Source organism: Coenobita brevimanus, chromosome 93 (assembly GCF_032717465.1).
Source record: "Coenobita brevimanus isolate Jiangsu-jjx chromosome 93, ASM3271746v2, whole genome shotgun sequence".
Classification (NCBI taxonomy): Eukaryota; Metazoa; Arthropoda; class Malacostraca; order Decapoda; family Coenobitidae; genus Coenobita; species Coenobita brevimanus.
The window spans coordinates 13,576,874-13,591,965 of record NC_137046.1 but is presented as its reverse complement, the minus strand read 5'-3'; the positions used below and the strand labels follow the sequence as shown (position 1 = coordinate 13,591,965).

The 15,092-nt window shown below is 43.7% G+C and overlaps 1 protein-coding gene across 1 annotated transcript in view; it reads left to right on the top strand.

Annotated features, from left to right (window-relative positions):
- Positions 1–15,092, top strand: part of LOC145412364 (putative glutamate receptor) — a 123,263-nt gene that overhangs the window by 95,077 nt on the left and 13,094 nt on the right. The window contains exons 7-8 of the mRNA XM_080282253.1: positions 6,680–6,980; positions 9,551–9,771. Of these exons, the coding sequence (XP_080138379.1) occupies positions 6,680–6,980; positions 9,551–9,771 (522 nt within the window). The remainder of the gene's footprint in view (positions 1–6,679; positions 6,981–9,550; positions 9,772–15,092) is intronic.

Below are 15,092 nucleotides of genomic sequence, written 5' to 3'. Positions count from 1 at the left end.
CAGGCATGCTCTCTCACAGGAGGCATGGGACCACCGTCAGGGGCCGGGACGTCCAGTTTGGGGGGTGTGGAGGGAGGCCTTTCCCTGGTGGGGCCTCAGTGAGTGCGTCAGCCCTCAGAACTGGGGCTGAACAGTGCAAGCAGGCGTGTTTTCCTGCACCTTCTCCTGGAGGAGGGCTGATCGTTGGTTGGGCTGGGAAGGTTTTGTCTGGGAGCTCTGGGGACACCCCTGGGTGGCTGGGGACTGCAGCCTCACTTTGGTCGAAGGCCGTCAGGGGCTGCCTCTGGGAGTTCAGCAGTGAGGGGCAATGCAGAGGCACTGGCTGCAGTGAGCGTATCCCCAGGCTCACTACAGGGCCACTCCCAATCCTCTACAGCTGCAACTCCGCTGGGGGGCTAACTCTGTAGGAAGAGCAAGAGGGGAGCCCCACTCGGCCTCTGGAGGAGTGAGGCAAGCAAGGGACGTTACCCTTGAGGGACATTGCAGGGATAGTGGACGAGGGAAGGACAGTGACCGTTCCCTCCCCGACTGGCACAGTGGGCGTCGCCGCATTTCTGCTGGACTCTGGGACAGCAGGTGAGAGGAGATCAGTGGCGCTCCTCTCCCCTGTGAGCACAGTGGACGTCACAGCGGTCCTGCTCCCTGTGGAGGTGGCAGATGAGGGAAAGACAGTGGACGTTCCCTCCCTGATGGGCACAGTGGGTGCCGCCACAGTTCTGCTTGTGCCTGGGAGGATAGGTGAGGGGAGGACAGTGGCCGTTCCCTCCCTGGTGAGTACCGTGGACGTCACCGCGGTCCTGCTTCCAGTGGGGGTAGCAGACGAGGGAAGGACAGTGGTTGTTCACTCCCTGATAGGTACACTGCACACCGCCATGGTTCTGCTCCCTGTGGGGGCGACAGGTGAGGGAAGGACAGTGGCTGTTCCCTCCCTGATGAGCACAGTAGGCACCGCCGCGAGTCTGCTGGATCCTGGGACAGCAAGTGAGAGAAGGACAGTGGCCATCCTCTCCCCAGCGAGTTCAGTGGACATTGCTGTGGTCCTTCTCCCTGTGGAGGCAGTAGATAAGGGAAGGACTGGATGTTCCCTCCCAGACGGGCACAGTGGGCACTGCTGCGGTTCTGCTTCTGCCTGGGAGGACAGGTGATGGGAGGACAGTGGCCGTCCCCTCCCTGGCGTGTAATTTGGACACCTCTGCAGTTTTGCTCCCGATGGGGGTAGCAGGCAAGGAAAGAACAGTGGTTGTTCCTTCCCCGACAGGTACAGTGGATGACGCCACGGTTCTGCCTTGCCCTGGGACAGCAGGTGAGAGAAGGGCAGTGGCCGTCCTCTCCCCTGCGAGTACCGTGGCTATTGCCACAGTCCTGCTCCCAGCGGAGGCTGCAGGTGAGGAAAGGACAGTGGCTGTTCTCTCCCCGGCAGGTACAGTGGACGCCGCTGCAATCCTGCTTGGGGTGGTAGATTATAGTACAGTAGCCGTCCTCTCCCCAGTGAGTACAGTGGCCGTTTTCGCAGTTCTACCAAAGACTGTCAAGGAAGAAGTCCCACCCCGATCCTGGCGAGTGCTTGTCTGGCCCGAGAGTAGTGTGGTGGGGTGGTATACTTCCCAGGGGCTCTGTTAAGGGAAAGAGCGGCGTCTGGTGACAGAAGACATAAGCCGTTTGGCTCAGACCCTTTCCGCACCTCCCTGTGGTCTCTCCTTGGTGCTTGTCTTCTCTGTGCTGATATTTTATTAATAATAAAAATTATAATATTTTAATGAGTGATTCGTTTCCCATGAGAGTGGAGCTGTGGCAAGGATGTGTGATGTTGCCTTGGTTGTTTAATATTTGTATGAATGGTGTTGTAAGGGAGGTGAATAATTGAGTGTTAGGTGGAGGTTTGAGTCTGGTGAATGCTGATGGTAGAAAGTGGAATCTGAATCAACTGCTGCTTGCAGATGATACTGCACTGGTGGCTGATTCGGAGGAGAAATTGGACAGCAGGTGTTTGGAAGGGTGTGTGAAAGTAGGAAACTAAGAGTAAATGAGAATAAGAGTAAAGTGATGAAGTGTAGGAGGTTGGTAGATGGTAAGAGGATGAGCGTAGTTTTGAATGATAAGTTGCTTGAGGCAAAAGAGTGTTTTAAGTATTTATGGTTACATGTTGCTGTGGATGGAAGAAGAGATGTTGAAGTGAAGTTTATAATGCATGAAGTAGGAAAGGTGCTGGGAGGAATGAAAGAGGTATGTAGAGTTTTAAGTAGTGAGGGTCACATGTTGCTATGGATGGAAGAATAGATGTAGAAGTGAAGTTAAGAATGAATGATGTAGGAAAGGTACTGGGAGGAATGAAAGTGGTATTTAGATGTCGTTCGCTTAGAATGGATGTAAAGAGAAGGCTGTATGAGGATGCAGTGGTACCGACTGCATTATATCGGGCTGAAACATGGAATATGTGTGTAGCAGAGAGGGTGTCTGAGAAGTATGTGTAGAGAGACGCATATGGATCGAGAGAGAAATGATGAAGTGTGAAGGAGAACTGGAGTTATGCGGGAGATGGCTGATCAAGTTGAGCAGTGTTACGATGGTCTGGGCACATGGAGAGAACGGATGAAGAGTACTTGGTGAAAAAGATTACTGGATCGGATGTGAGAGATGTAAGGCTGAGAGGAAGACCACAAATTCGATGTACGAACAGTGTGATGAGAGCATTAGATGCAAAAGGGTTATCTGCAGGGTAAGGAAGAGTGACTGCACGTGATAAAAATAACTGGAGAGAAACTATGAATGAATACATGGTGATGCGGCACTGAGAGGATATTCTCTTGCATTTGGTCTGATCAGCTGATCAGGTCAGGTGAGGGTAAGGGGATGGATCCATTGTGATGTGGCAGGGGTAAACCAGCTCTGTTGTCTGGCCCTGCTGCCGATGTCTCTGACTGCACTGCACAGTTGACCCTCATGGTGTGTAGCGTGATGAGGATCTGTCCCTTTTCCCCTTGGGGCTAAGATATGAATAAATATGTGTTTGTGGACGAGTAAATTGTGAGTGTTTATTCCTGTCTCGGGTACCCCCCTTTCTTTGGGGGAAGCAGCCTAGGTATATAGATGGATATAATAATAATAATAATAATAATAATAATAATAATAATGTAACAGAGAGAGGTCAGTAAAAGATCTGTCAGAAATATGCCCGAAATCAACATGAGTGCAGGTTTCCCAGTGAAGCTGAAGAAGTTTGCATATATCTATCTATCTATCTATATACCTAGGCTGCTTCCCCCAAGGAAAGGGAGGTAGCCGAGACAGGACGACTCACTCTCCATTTACTCATCCATTCAAACACATTCATTCGCATCTTAGCCCCAAAGGGGAGAACGGACAGATCCTCACCGCATCACACTGCACAAGGGTCAACTGCGCAATGCAATCAGTGACATCCACAGCAGGGCCCGACAGCAGAACTGGTTTACCCCTGCCACATCATAACAGACCCATCCCCCTACCCGCACCTGACCTGACTACCTGATCAGACCAAATGCGGGAGAATATCCCCTCAGAGCTGCGTCATCACTTATTCATTCACAATTTCTCTCCATTTATTTCTGTCACGCACAGCCACTCTTCCTTGCTCAACAGACATCCCTCTTGCATCCAGCGCTCTCTTCACACTGTCCTTCCATCCTATTCGTGGTCTTCCTCTCAGTCTTACACCTCTCACATCAGATCTAGTTATCTTTTTCACCAATCGCTCATTATCCATTCTCTCCATATGCCCAAACCATTGCAACACCCTCTGCTCAACTCTACCAGCCATCTCCCGAACAACTCCAGTTCTCCTTCGCACTTCATCATTTTGCACCCGATCCATACGCGTCACTCCACACATACTCCTCAGACATCTCATCTCCATTACATTCAAACTTTTCCTCTCTGCTACACCCATATTCCATGTTTCAGCCCCATATAATGCAGTCGGTACCACAACACCCTCATACAGCCTTCTCTTTACATCCATTCTAAGCGAACGACATTTTAACACTTTTTTCATTCCTCCCAGCACCTTTCCTACTTCATTTATTCTAAACTTCACTTCTGCATCTATTCTTCCATCCACAGCAACATGTGACCCTAGATATTTAAAACAATCTACCTCCTCAAGCAACTCACCATTCAAAACTATATTCATCCCACTACCATCTATCAACCTCGTACACTTCATCACTTTACTCTTATTCTCATTTACTTTCAATTTCCTCCTTTCACACACCCTTCCAAACTCCTCTACCAACTGTCTCAATCTCTCCTCTGAATCAGTCACCAGTGCAGTATCATCTGCAAACAGCAGCTGCTTCAGATTCCACTCTCCTCCATCAACATTTACCAGACTCAGACCACCTAAAACTCTTGCATTCACCTCCCTTACAACACCATCCATGTAAATATTAAACAACCAAGGCGACATCACACATCCCTGTCGCAGCCCCACTCTCACTGGAAACCAATCACTCACAGCATTTCCCACTCTTACACACGCTCTACTATTTACATAAAAACTTTTCACCCCTTTTAGTAACCTACCATCAAGTCCATACAATCTTAAAACAGTCCATAAAGCCTCCCTATCAATTCTATCATACGCTTTCTCTAAATCCATAGATGCCCAAAACATATCCTTGCCTTTCGCTAAATACTTTTCACACACTTGTCTCACAGCAAACACCTGATCAACGCATCCCCTCCCTCTCCTAAAGCCACACTGCTCATCACTAATCACTCCCTCTGTACCCTCTCTAACTCTCATAATTAACACTCTACCATACACTTTACCTACAACACTCAACAGACTTATACCCCTAAAGCTAGTACATTCATACTTATCACCCTTGCCTTTATACAACGGGACCACACAAGCACTTGCCCAGTCAATTGGCACCATACCTTTCTCAAAGCACACATTCAATAATCTTACTAACCAGTCAACAATAGTCACTCCACCACCCTTCAGGCATTCCACAGCACACCCATCCATACCTGCAGCTTTCCCTGTTTTCATCTCCTTTACTGCCTTCTCCACTTCCTCCTTCGTGATCAAAGAATCATTCAACTCTCCCAACACATTTATTCCTTGCACTCTTCTATCTGCCACAATCTCAGCCACCCTTTCCTCCTCTACATTTAACAATCTTACAAAATACTCTGCCCATCTCTTCCTAACTGCATCCATCTCAATTAACATCCTTCCATCCTCTGCTTTTACTCGTTCTTCCTTCCCAGACTCTCCCTTTCGCACCCTTTTCACCTCCTTCCAAAACATTTTCTTATTCTGTTGAAAATTCTCTGTCAGCCGCCTACCCCACCTCTCATCTGCTGCCACTTTAGCATCGCGCACAGCCCTTCTCGCTCTATTCCTCTTTTCCTTATACCTTTCATATGACATCTCATCCTTCCTCTGCAGCCACACTTCATATGCACGTCTCTTCTCAGCCACAGCCATACTTACTTCCTCGCACCACCATTCACTTCCTTTTCTTACACCACCACACACACGTCTCACACCACACACCTCTTCTGCATGCCCCACCACAGCACTCTTAAACAACTGCCATTCCTCCTCCACGCTGCCATTTTCCCGATCTTTCACTGCGTTCCACTCATCTTTCAATTTCTCCTGATACTCTATCTTTTTCTCTCTTTTATCCAACTCACTCACTTTCAAAACCTCCCTGCCACACCTAACCCTCCTAGCTCTCACCCATCTCTTACCTACTCTTAACTTTCCCTCCACCAGGTAGTGGTCAGACATATCTCCACCCTCCCCTCTCAGAACTCTCACATCCAACAATCTTCCTATTACATTCCTAGACACAACCACATAGTCCATCAAGGCTCTATCAACAACCCTTCCACCCTCCTGTCTCACCCATGTATACTTATAAATATCTCAAACAGCGTATTCCCAATCACCATCTCTCGTTTAAAAAGGTGAACAAAGTGAGTGCAAACATTACTGTAGGATAAGCCAGCTGAGTGTTGTAGGAAAGCTAAATGAAAGAAAAATGATGAAGACGATAAAGAATTTACCAGAATGTCTGTCGAGTGATGGACAAGCAGGCTTTGACAGGTGGTAGGGGATGTGTGCATTAGGTTGCCGCAGCAAGACAGAATGTGGACAAAATATGTGAGGAGCATTGTAAGATTATTATGAAAATTTTAATATCGAAAACGTGGATTAAGAATAAGGAGGTTTTCCATAGGCATGGTGTAGACCGAAAACTGATGATTGGTGTACTGGGATTATATAATGGTAATGATGCATGTAATGTATACCTGGGTGTCTTAGCGTGGAGTCATTCAAGTGTCATAAGTCTTAAGCCAGATTAATGGAGACTTCAATTAAGAACCTCAAAATCTGTTTGGTCATATTTTAGACAGCAGAATTCAATCTTTGCTCTTGCCTTACCTTAGTTATGTACAGCAGGTGCTATTTTATTATATTTTTTGTGACATTTTGTTTATTCCGGTGATAGTTTGATACTGGTTTGAACATTTAGTAAGTGTGGATATTTTGATGTCCAAGGGTCTGATGATGGCATATTCTATCCTGAAACTAAGTGACCTTGTTTAAAAACATGAAATAGAACATTATCATTGTTTTCCCTGGCTGCCTCAACACTTATGAAAACTCTAACAATTTCAGGAAGCGAATTTCAGCCTGAGCGTTTTACAAATCACCTACGCAAGGTCAAGAGTGGCAGACTACACCTTCCCTATAACCGTGTGGCACAACCGAATCATTGTTCGTCGCGGAAATCCAGAAGTTGATCCCTGGGGCTTCGCACTGCCTTTGAAACTTGAAGTGTGGTTTTCATTGTTTATGGCACTTCTGGCCGTGATCGCTGCAATGGCTGTATTACCTTACTGGTTCTCTGACAAAACGTTGAGACAGACCAAGTTCTCATCCATCTGCCAAGGTTGTGTTCGTGTTCTTCTGCAGGAAGGTAACGTTTCCTTCTTGTACGTTTGTATTATATTAATATGATAATTTTGGTACAGAATTAGAGTCTTCACGAATTCTAGTTCACGGTCTAGCCCGCCAGGTGTCCGTAGTGCCGTTCTCAGAAAATGGGGACAAGGGACAGTAAAGAATAATCAGCTACTGATTTTTTCTTGTTCCTTAGCTTAAACTATACTTGAAAGTACTTTTATTATTCAACGTATATATAAAGATGCAGTATCTAATATTAATTAAAGAATGTCATCCTTGTGCGAATACTGCAAAATTTGTAAGGAAATTTAACATATACCAATTTAGGGCTCTATCACACATTCCATAACAGCCAGTGGTTACTAAAGTGACTTATTATATACCCAGAAACTATGATAAGATTGTAAATGGTAATATAAACGCATGTCACTGTCTGTGAATATTGATATATATTGGCCATGATATGAAATGAGGAATCTTCATGCAGATCCCTCCCACGCTGCCAGGTGCACGATTATCATTCTAGAGCTAAGTCGCGGATGAAATGTAAACGGAATGTAGGATGGAAGGCTATGCTATTCCATGCAATATGCTCAAGACATTTTACTGACTGGATAGAAAATGGGTTATCATCCCAATTTGTTAATAAATGGGGATCTGGGAATACCAGTAATTTCCCATTAACACAAGCAGTCCATTTCGATTCACCTACGCTCTTGCCATCAGTTTGCTCAACTTGATCCAGTATATCAGGATGTTCAAGAGTTTCTCACTAGCAGTATTAGTTTTCCTTTACACTATCCCGAATGAGGCACTGATCTTTGTCTTAAGTATTGCTTAAGATGTGCAACAATCCATTTTTCAAACGAATTTGGCTCCATACTGCACAGGGTGAATCATGCAGCTGGTGTCGTATGCATGGAGTGACATGCTGGAAGCTACCGTTCCCTTCTCTTTAACCTAATTTAACCTAACCTAACCAAACCTAAACTAACCTTACCTAACCTAACTTTACCTTAGATCAACCTAACCTAAATTAACTTAAATAACCTTAATTCATGAAATGACCAATTTCACAATCTGCCTGTAACACACATATCTATATATATCTATATATATATATATATATATATATATATATATATCGACCTTTAAGTATCTCTAGGTCAGTAAGACATCCAACCATCTTCCTGACACATGTAGTTGATAAAATGTTGTTGATAAATGGCACAATACTTGAGGTAACATGCAGATACTTTAAGCATAACAGCTAAAAGGGCATTCAGCGCATGCACACTGAGCGGAATGGTAACTTCCAGCATGTCTCTCCTTGCAGACGACACCCGGGGTCAGTCAGCTGGGCTGGCTTTGTTATTGTTCAAAGCTGGGAAGCATACTTCCGTATAAATGCGAGATACTACTTACAGTGTTACTGTGATTAGGAATGACTACCATGTAATGGAATGTACTGCAACGAAATACTTGGACAAATTCACTGAATGTTGTTGCTGGATTTAACCCACTGCCTATTTTTAGCCCTATGTGTCACCCCAGTGCCGGCCATTTTTCGATCTTTATTGGGGGGCTAAAATGATAGGTTTTGATGTGGAAACAACGAATTTCACCATTAAAATGCTCACCGAGGCTCGGAAATGAGTTTTATTGACTCCTGCATACTCGTGTACAGGTATAGCCACTCTCTCACACTCACCACGTACGTGAGAGAAAGCCGTTTTCTATGTAAGGTATATTAAGGTATTTATGCTGGGAAGGTATAGCAATGTTCAGTACACTTTTCTGATTATTTGTTACCTCAGCATCTATCACAATTTGTGTGTCTTTCTCACTGTGAATGCATTATCTTACACTTACTAGAAGGTAGGTACAACCTGACTTCATTATGTACAGTCCTGGCACGTACAAGAAGGTATTTACAACTTGACTTCACTATATAATCCTTACACTTACGTGAAAATATTTACAAAATGCCTTCACTATGAACAGCACTGGGTGAGGCACACAGGCAGAGTGAGGCAGAGCAAGTGTGAGGGGGGAAGCGAGTGAGTGTATGGCCTTGACAGCCTGGGGGACAGTAGAGGAACAGTTACCTTACATGCCTGCCAATTTTTACCCAGGAATCTTGAAAAATGAGGTCACAGCGAAGTTTTTTCTTTTAACTGTTTTAAAACGGCACTGGCACTGGACACGGAATTATGTCAAACCATTTTAAAACGGCACTGGCACGTGGCAGGTTAAAGAAAAATGAATGAAGTATGTACCGAATATATCCCAAGATGAACGCACTCAACAACGAACACAAGGACAAAGAAGCACTTGCAGTTATCATTCAACACTGCATAATTATGTAATACATGTTATACAGAAAATAAGTGAGAGAAATACGTTCGTCAGAAATGTATAGAAATATATACATATATATGGACATTTCGAGTTCTCCACATTTTCAATTCTCTGTCCGGAAGCTACATTATGGACACCTGGCGGGCTAGGCCATGAACTAGAATTTGTGAAGACTCCAATTAAGGCATGTAACTAATACAATTATACCCCTTGCTGAAGCAGATCTGGGCGTGAGCGTCTCAGGGTGGTGGTGGGGGGAGCGGTTGTTGCTGGGAGTGTGGATAATGATGGTTTTAGTGATGGCACAGAGTTACCAGGGCAATCTCATGTCCCTCCTGGCCGTCAGACATATCCCTCTGCCCATACAGATGCTTAAAGACGTCCTCCATCATCCAGTCGTCGTTATCACACCCAAAGGAACATCGATAACAACGGTCTTCGTGGTTAGTGCCACTTTTACTTCCTTTTAGATATTTGTGACTATAGGATATTAGTTGTTGTAACTGATGCCCAGGTGGTTCGGAATTTTAGCTACAGGGAGATTTGTTATTCTCAGGCCACATAGTAATTTAATAATTCCATTATTAATCTGTTTAAATATTATATGGTATTTTTTTTCCATTTCATTGCACTTTATCCACAAGTACATCGAGTTTTGAAAGCTGTCTTATTCAGACTTTGAACATAATTAAACATAGCAATTTATCCTTTAGGATGGCTACATTCTTACTTGTAATATTCTCTTATAGCCAAACAAATGTGCATATCATGTTTCCTTATCCCTTTCCATCAAAATGGCCCCATTGCCAAGAGAAATCTATGGTTAAGTCATGAGAATTGCAGAAAAAAAAAAAAAAATGCTGTCAGTTATCCACTGTGGTGTCATAAATCAGTGCAACTGACCATCTGATGAATAGCCTACTCAGTGATACACAGGCTGAGGGAGGTATTTCATATCCGGCGCACATCAGGCCCTTATCCAGGAAATTCAGTGGAGAGGTGGTGAGCTTCATTTATCAGAACTCATACATACATGCATTTATACCAACAAAGTACATCTTAAGTACTGTAGATACACATGGATGGATGGATGGATATGGAAGATCGATTCGCTTATTTTTTTCTAATATATATATATATATATGGAGCCTCTGTGGTACAGTGGTAAAGTGTGCGTTTTCGTACACTGAAGAATGAGGGTTCGCCCCCCGCCAGGGTAATAAGCTTTGGGAGCGTTCTTCTGGCCATGTACTGCATTGGCGGACATCAGGGGTGATGTGGCTGAACCAGTGTCACATACTATAAACTATGCTTGCACCCGGTAGGCTTGCGCGGGCCCATTACACTTGGATCACAGACTAAACACACATCCAAAGCCACTCCAACACTAAAGTTACACTCACAAGCACTTCTCACCCTATATATAATCTCAACCAGACAACCTAAGCCACTTGGTAGAGATATATTGGCTGTATCATCCCCGCTTCGGTTGGAATAGGTCGGCCCTACAGTGGACATTCAAATGGCTGATGAGATGATGTATACAGTATATATATATATATATATATATATATATATATATATATATATATATATATATATATAGTGTTGTGGTAGGTGGGGGCACTCACATCCACTCACTCGATGTAGTGCTGCTGTCGGGTGTCTGGCCTTTCCTCTCCTCCATCCATCTTTCCTTTCATCCTCTTCTGTCTTTCTTTCCTTCATTCTTTCCTTGTCCTTCTGCCTACGGGTGACTTTACACTTCATATTCTGTCTTTCTTTGCTTCATTCTTTCCTCTTCCTTCTGCCTGTGGGTGGCTCTACACTGAGAGACAAGCCAAATGGTTTACTGTACACCAGGAAACCAGTTACTATGCTGGGTGGTACCCATATAACCAAATTTTGGCACCTCTGGTTTAGTGGGTAATTATTGCACTCCAATTGGATTAGGCCGGTGAAGGTTTATATCCAAGGGGTGGTCGGAGTTGATTGCTCATGTAATGCCACTCAGGGATGAGTGAGGCTGGTCACTCTCATCTTAAATGTCGGGACCAACTGCCTAGCCCCGGGCTCCTACGCTCCTCATGGGGCAATGTAGGATTGGATGATGGATGGATGGATCTCTCTTTCTTTCTTTCTCTCTCTCTCTCTAATATATATATATATATATATATATATATATATATATACAAATATTATATCTATATCTATCTATCTATCTATATCTATCTATCTATATCTATATCTATCTATCTGTCTATCTATCTATTGTTACGGAACAGAGAAAGATAATGTACACTTTAAGTGAGAATACTAAAAATCACTACAGTCCCGTAAAGTTCCAGGTTCAAAACAAAGAGTTAGGTAAAATTACAAGTTAAAGTTTAATTCTCAAACTAACAACAAAACATTCAGGACTCATAAGGACAATGTAATGGCAAAAAAACAGGTTAAATATATGGTTAACTGCAATAGCCTCTATTAACACGAAATGAGCATGAGTAAATTTATCTAAGTCAGCCCTGATAAAATGATAATACACTGGATAATGCTCAGTTAATGCAAGATAAATTATTACAGATACAAACTATTATTAATAATTGCTGACAATAAGAACCTTACATGAATCACAAAAACCTCGCTAGGCCTACAAATTAACAACTTATGCTACACAGTACAAGAACAAAATGCAATAACACTTATACTCAAATTACACTGCTGCTAGATGGTTGGAGACTTCCTGAGCACTCACAATAATAACTGTACAGGGGAGGACAGAGATGTGAACAAAATGAGGAGTAGATCTAAGTGGCAATTAATGTAGAGACTGAGCTCATTATATAGGGGCCAGCAGAGCTTGATACAAATTGTAAGAAGGATGCGCAAATGAGCTATGGGGACAGAGAGTTGACAATCTCGCTCTGAACAACAGAAAGGACGACTTACTCTACTATAACGGTAGAAGGGGGGACTGAGGCAGAACACGCTCGTGATCAAACATGCAGCATACTGTGTGTTAAAATTACACAAAGGATGATGAAATCATAGGCTATGTAACACCTCCCCACAAAGAAAAAGAAATTTACAAAGGAAATTTCTTATTACTCGAAAACAATCTGTCTAAAGTCTAGATAAGCAATCTGCAATAACATTTTCTTTCCCCTTGACATGTTGTGTGTCTAATGCATACTCCTGAAGAAGTAGACTCCATCTTGTCAATCTCTGATTTTTATCTTTAAACTTACTAAGGAATTTCAGTGGGTTATGATCGGTATAAATGACTATGGGGTCAAAACCAGAACACAAATAAAATGAAAAATGCTGTAAACCCAAAATCAAGGCCAAAAGCTCTTTCTCAATAGTTGAGTAGTTCTTTTGAGGTGGAGTGAACTTCTTACTGTAATAAGATACAGGGTGTTCAATACCCTGATCATCCTCTTGCAGCAAAACAGCCCCAGCTCCTTTATCACTTGCGTCAACAGCCATCTTAAAAGGCTTAGCAAAATTTGGAGTAGCGGGCACTGGCTGACTTAATAGGATAGCTTTAAGTTTGCAGAAAGAGGATTCACAGTTATCGGTCCAGACAAATTTAACTCCCTTTTTCAGTACGTCTGTAAGTCGTGATACAAGAATAGAGAAGTTAAGAACAAATCTCCTGTAATAACCTACCATTCCCAAAAATCTTTGTAGCTCTTTCCTACTTTTAGGTCTGGGAAGATCACTTATAACCTGAACCTTAGCTGCTGGTGGTGCAACATGTCCATCACCAATTACGTACCCAAGGTACTGAACTTTAGCTTGACCAAACTCACACTTTGATAAATTAGCTACAAGATTAGCCTGAACCAAACGCTCAAGAAATTTACTGACATGGCATAGGTGATCTTTCCAGTTGTCACTGAAGATTAATACATCATCAATATAAACAACACACCCTGCCAAACCCTCTGTTACAACATTCATGAGCTTCTGAAATGTGGCTGGTGCATTCTTCATACCATATGGCATTACAGAACATGCAAAAGTCTTTCCAAGTGTTACAAAACATGAGATCTCCCTAGCACGTTCAGTCATAGGTACTTGCCAGTATCCCTTTAACAAATCAAACTTACTTATGTACCTAGCCTTTCCGATCTTGTCTATGCAATCTTCCACGTGAGGGAGAGGGTAAGTGTCTGTTTTGGTTATCTGATTAACACGTCTGTAGTCGATGCAAAGCCGCTGTGACCCACCCAGCTTAGGGACCAGAGTGACAGGAGAACTCCACTCACTCTGACAGGGCTCAATCATCTTGTGGTCCAACAGGTAGCCAAGCTCCTTCTGGATGAGAGGAACTTTCACTGGGTTCACACGGTAAGGAGGCAATTTAATTGGCTTTGCGTCTCCAACATTGACATCATGCATCAACACAGTGGTTCTTCCTGGAGTGGCACGGAACACTTGTGGGTACTCCTGCAGTAATGCCGAAAACTCCTGCCTTTCGTCGGGAGGTAGATGAGAAAGCTTAGTCTGGAGATCATTCATGATATCAGGATTCTTCCCCAAACTATCACTCAGGCTCATACTGCATGGGAGAGCTTCACTTGCAGACTCGGGTGGAACAGCTACAGTGCAGACTGGGTTATTTTCGTCCCGCCTGTGATATAACTTTAGCATGTTGATGTGACAAAGTTGCTTGTTCTTTCTACGATCTGGTGTGGCGATGACATAGTTGACATCACTGAGTTTCTTCTCCACGAAATAAGGACCACTAAACTTGGCTTGAAGAGGTTGCCCATGCACCGGTGGCAGAATCAAAACCTGATCTCCTGGCTGAAAGTGGCGTAACCTGGACTTCTTATCATACCAAGTCTTCATCTTCTCCTGAGCAGCTCCTAAATTCTCTCTCGCCAGCTGTAAAGCAGTGGACAGCCGTTCTTTGAACTTCATCACATACTCCAGCAGGTTGACGTCATCTTCCTCCGACAGCCAGCATTCCTTGAGTAGCTTAAGGAGTCCTCTTACTTCATGGCCAAACAGTAGTTCAAAAGGTGAGAAACAGTAGTTCAAAAGGAGATTCTCTTGCAGCAAACACAACAAATGGAAGACCTTTATCCCAGTCTTTCTGATGTTCCAAACAGTATTTCTTGAGCATCGATTTGAGTGTTTGATGATATCTCTCCAACGCTTCTTGGGTCTGGGGATGGTAAGCTGAAGACGTGATCTGGGTGATGCCCAACTCTTTCAGAGACTGCTTGAAAACGTTTGACATAAAATTACTTCCCCGGTCTGACTGTACCTCCTTGGGCAGACCAAACTTTGTGAAGAACCCTAGCATTTCCTTAACCACGTTCTTTGCTGAGATATTTCTAAGTGGAATGGCTTCAGGATAACGAGTAGCCATATCAATCAGGGTCAACACATAAGAAAATCCTGAAGAAGTCTTAGGAAGAGGGCCCACAATATCCACCAACACACGGGTGAAAGGCGCCTCAAAAGGAGGAATAGGAACTAGAGGTGCAATCTTTTCGGTCTGATTACACTTCCCCACAACTTGACAGGTGTGACAAGACTTACAATACCAGGAAACATCCCTGAAGATACCTGGCCAGTAGAAGTGTTTCAAAATGCGTGCCACAGTCTTCCTCACTCCAAGGTGTCCTGCCAAACTGGAATCATGAGCCACTCTAATGATATCCTGCCTACAAACACGAGGGATGACAACTTGATGTACAACCTCCCATTGACAGTCGGCTGATGCTGTTGGGGGTCTCCACTTCCT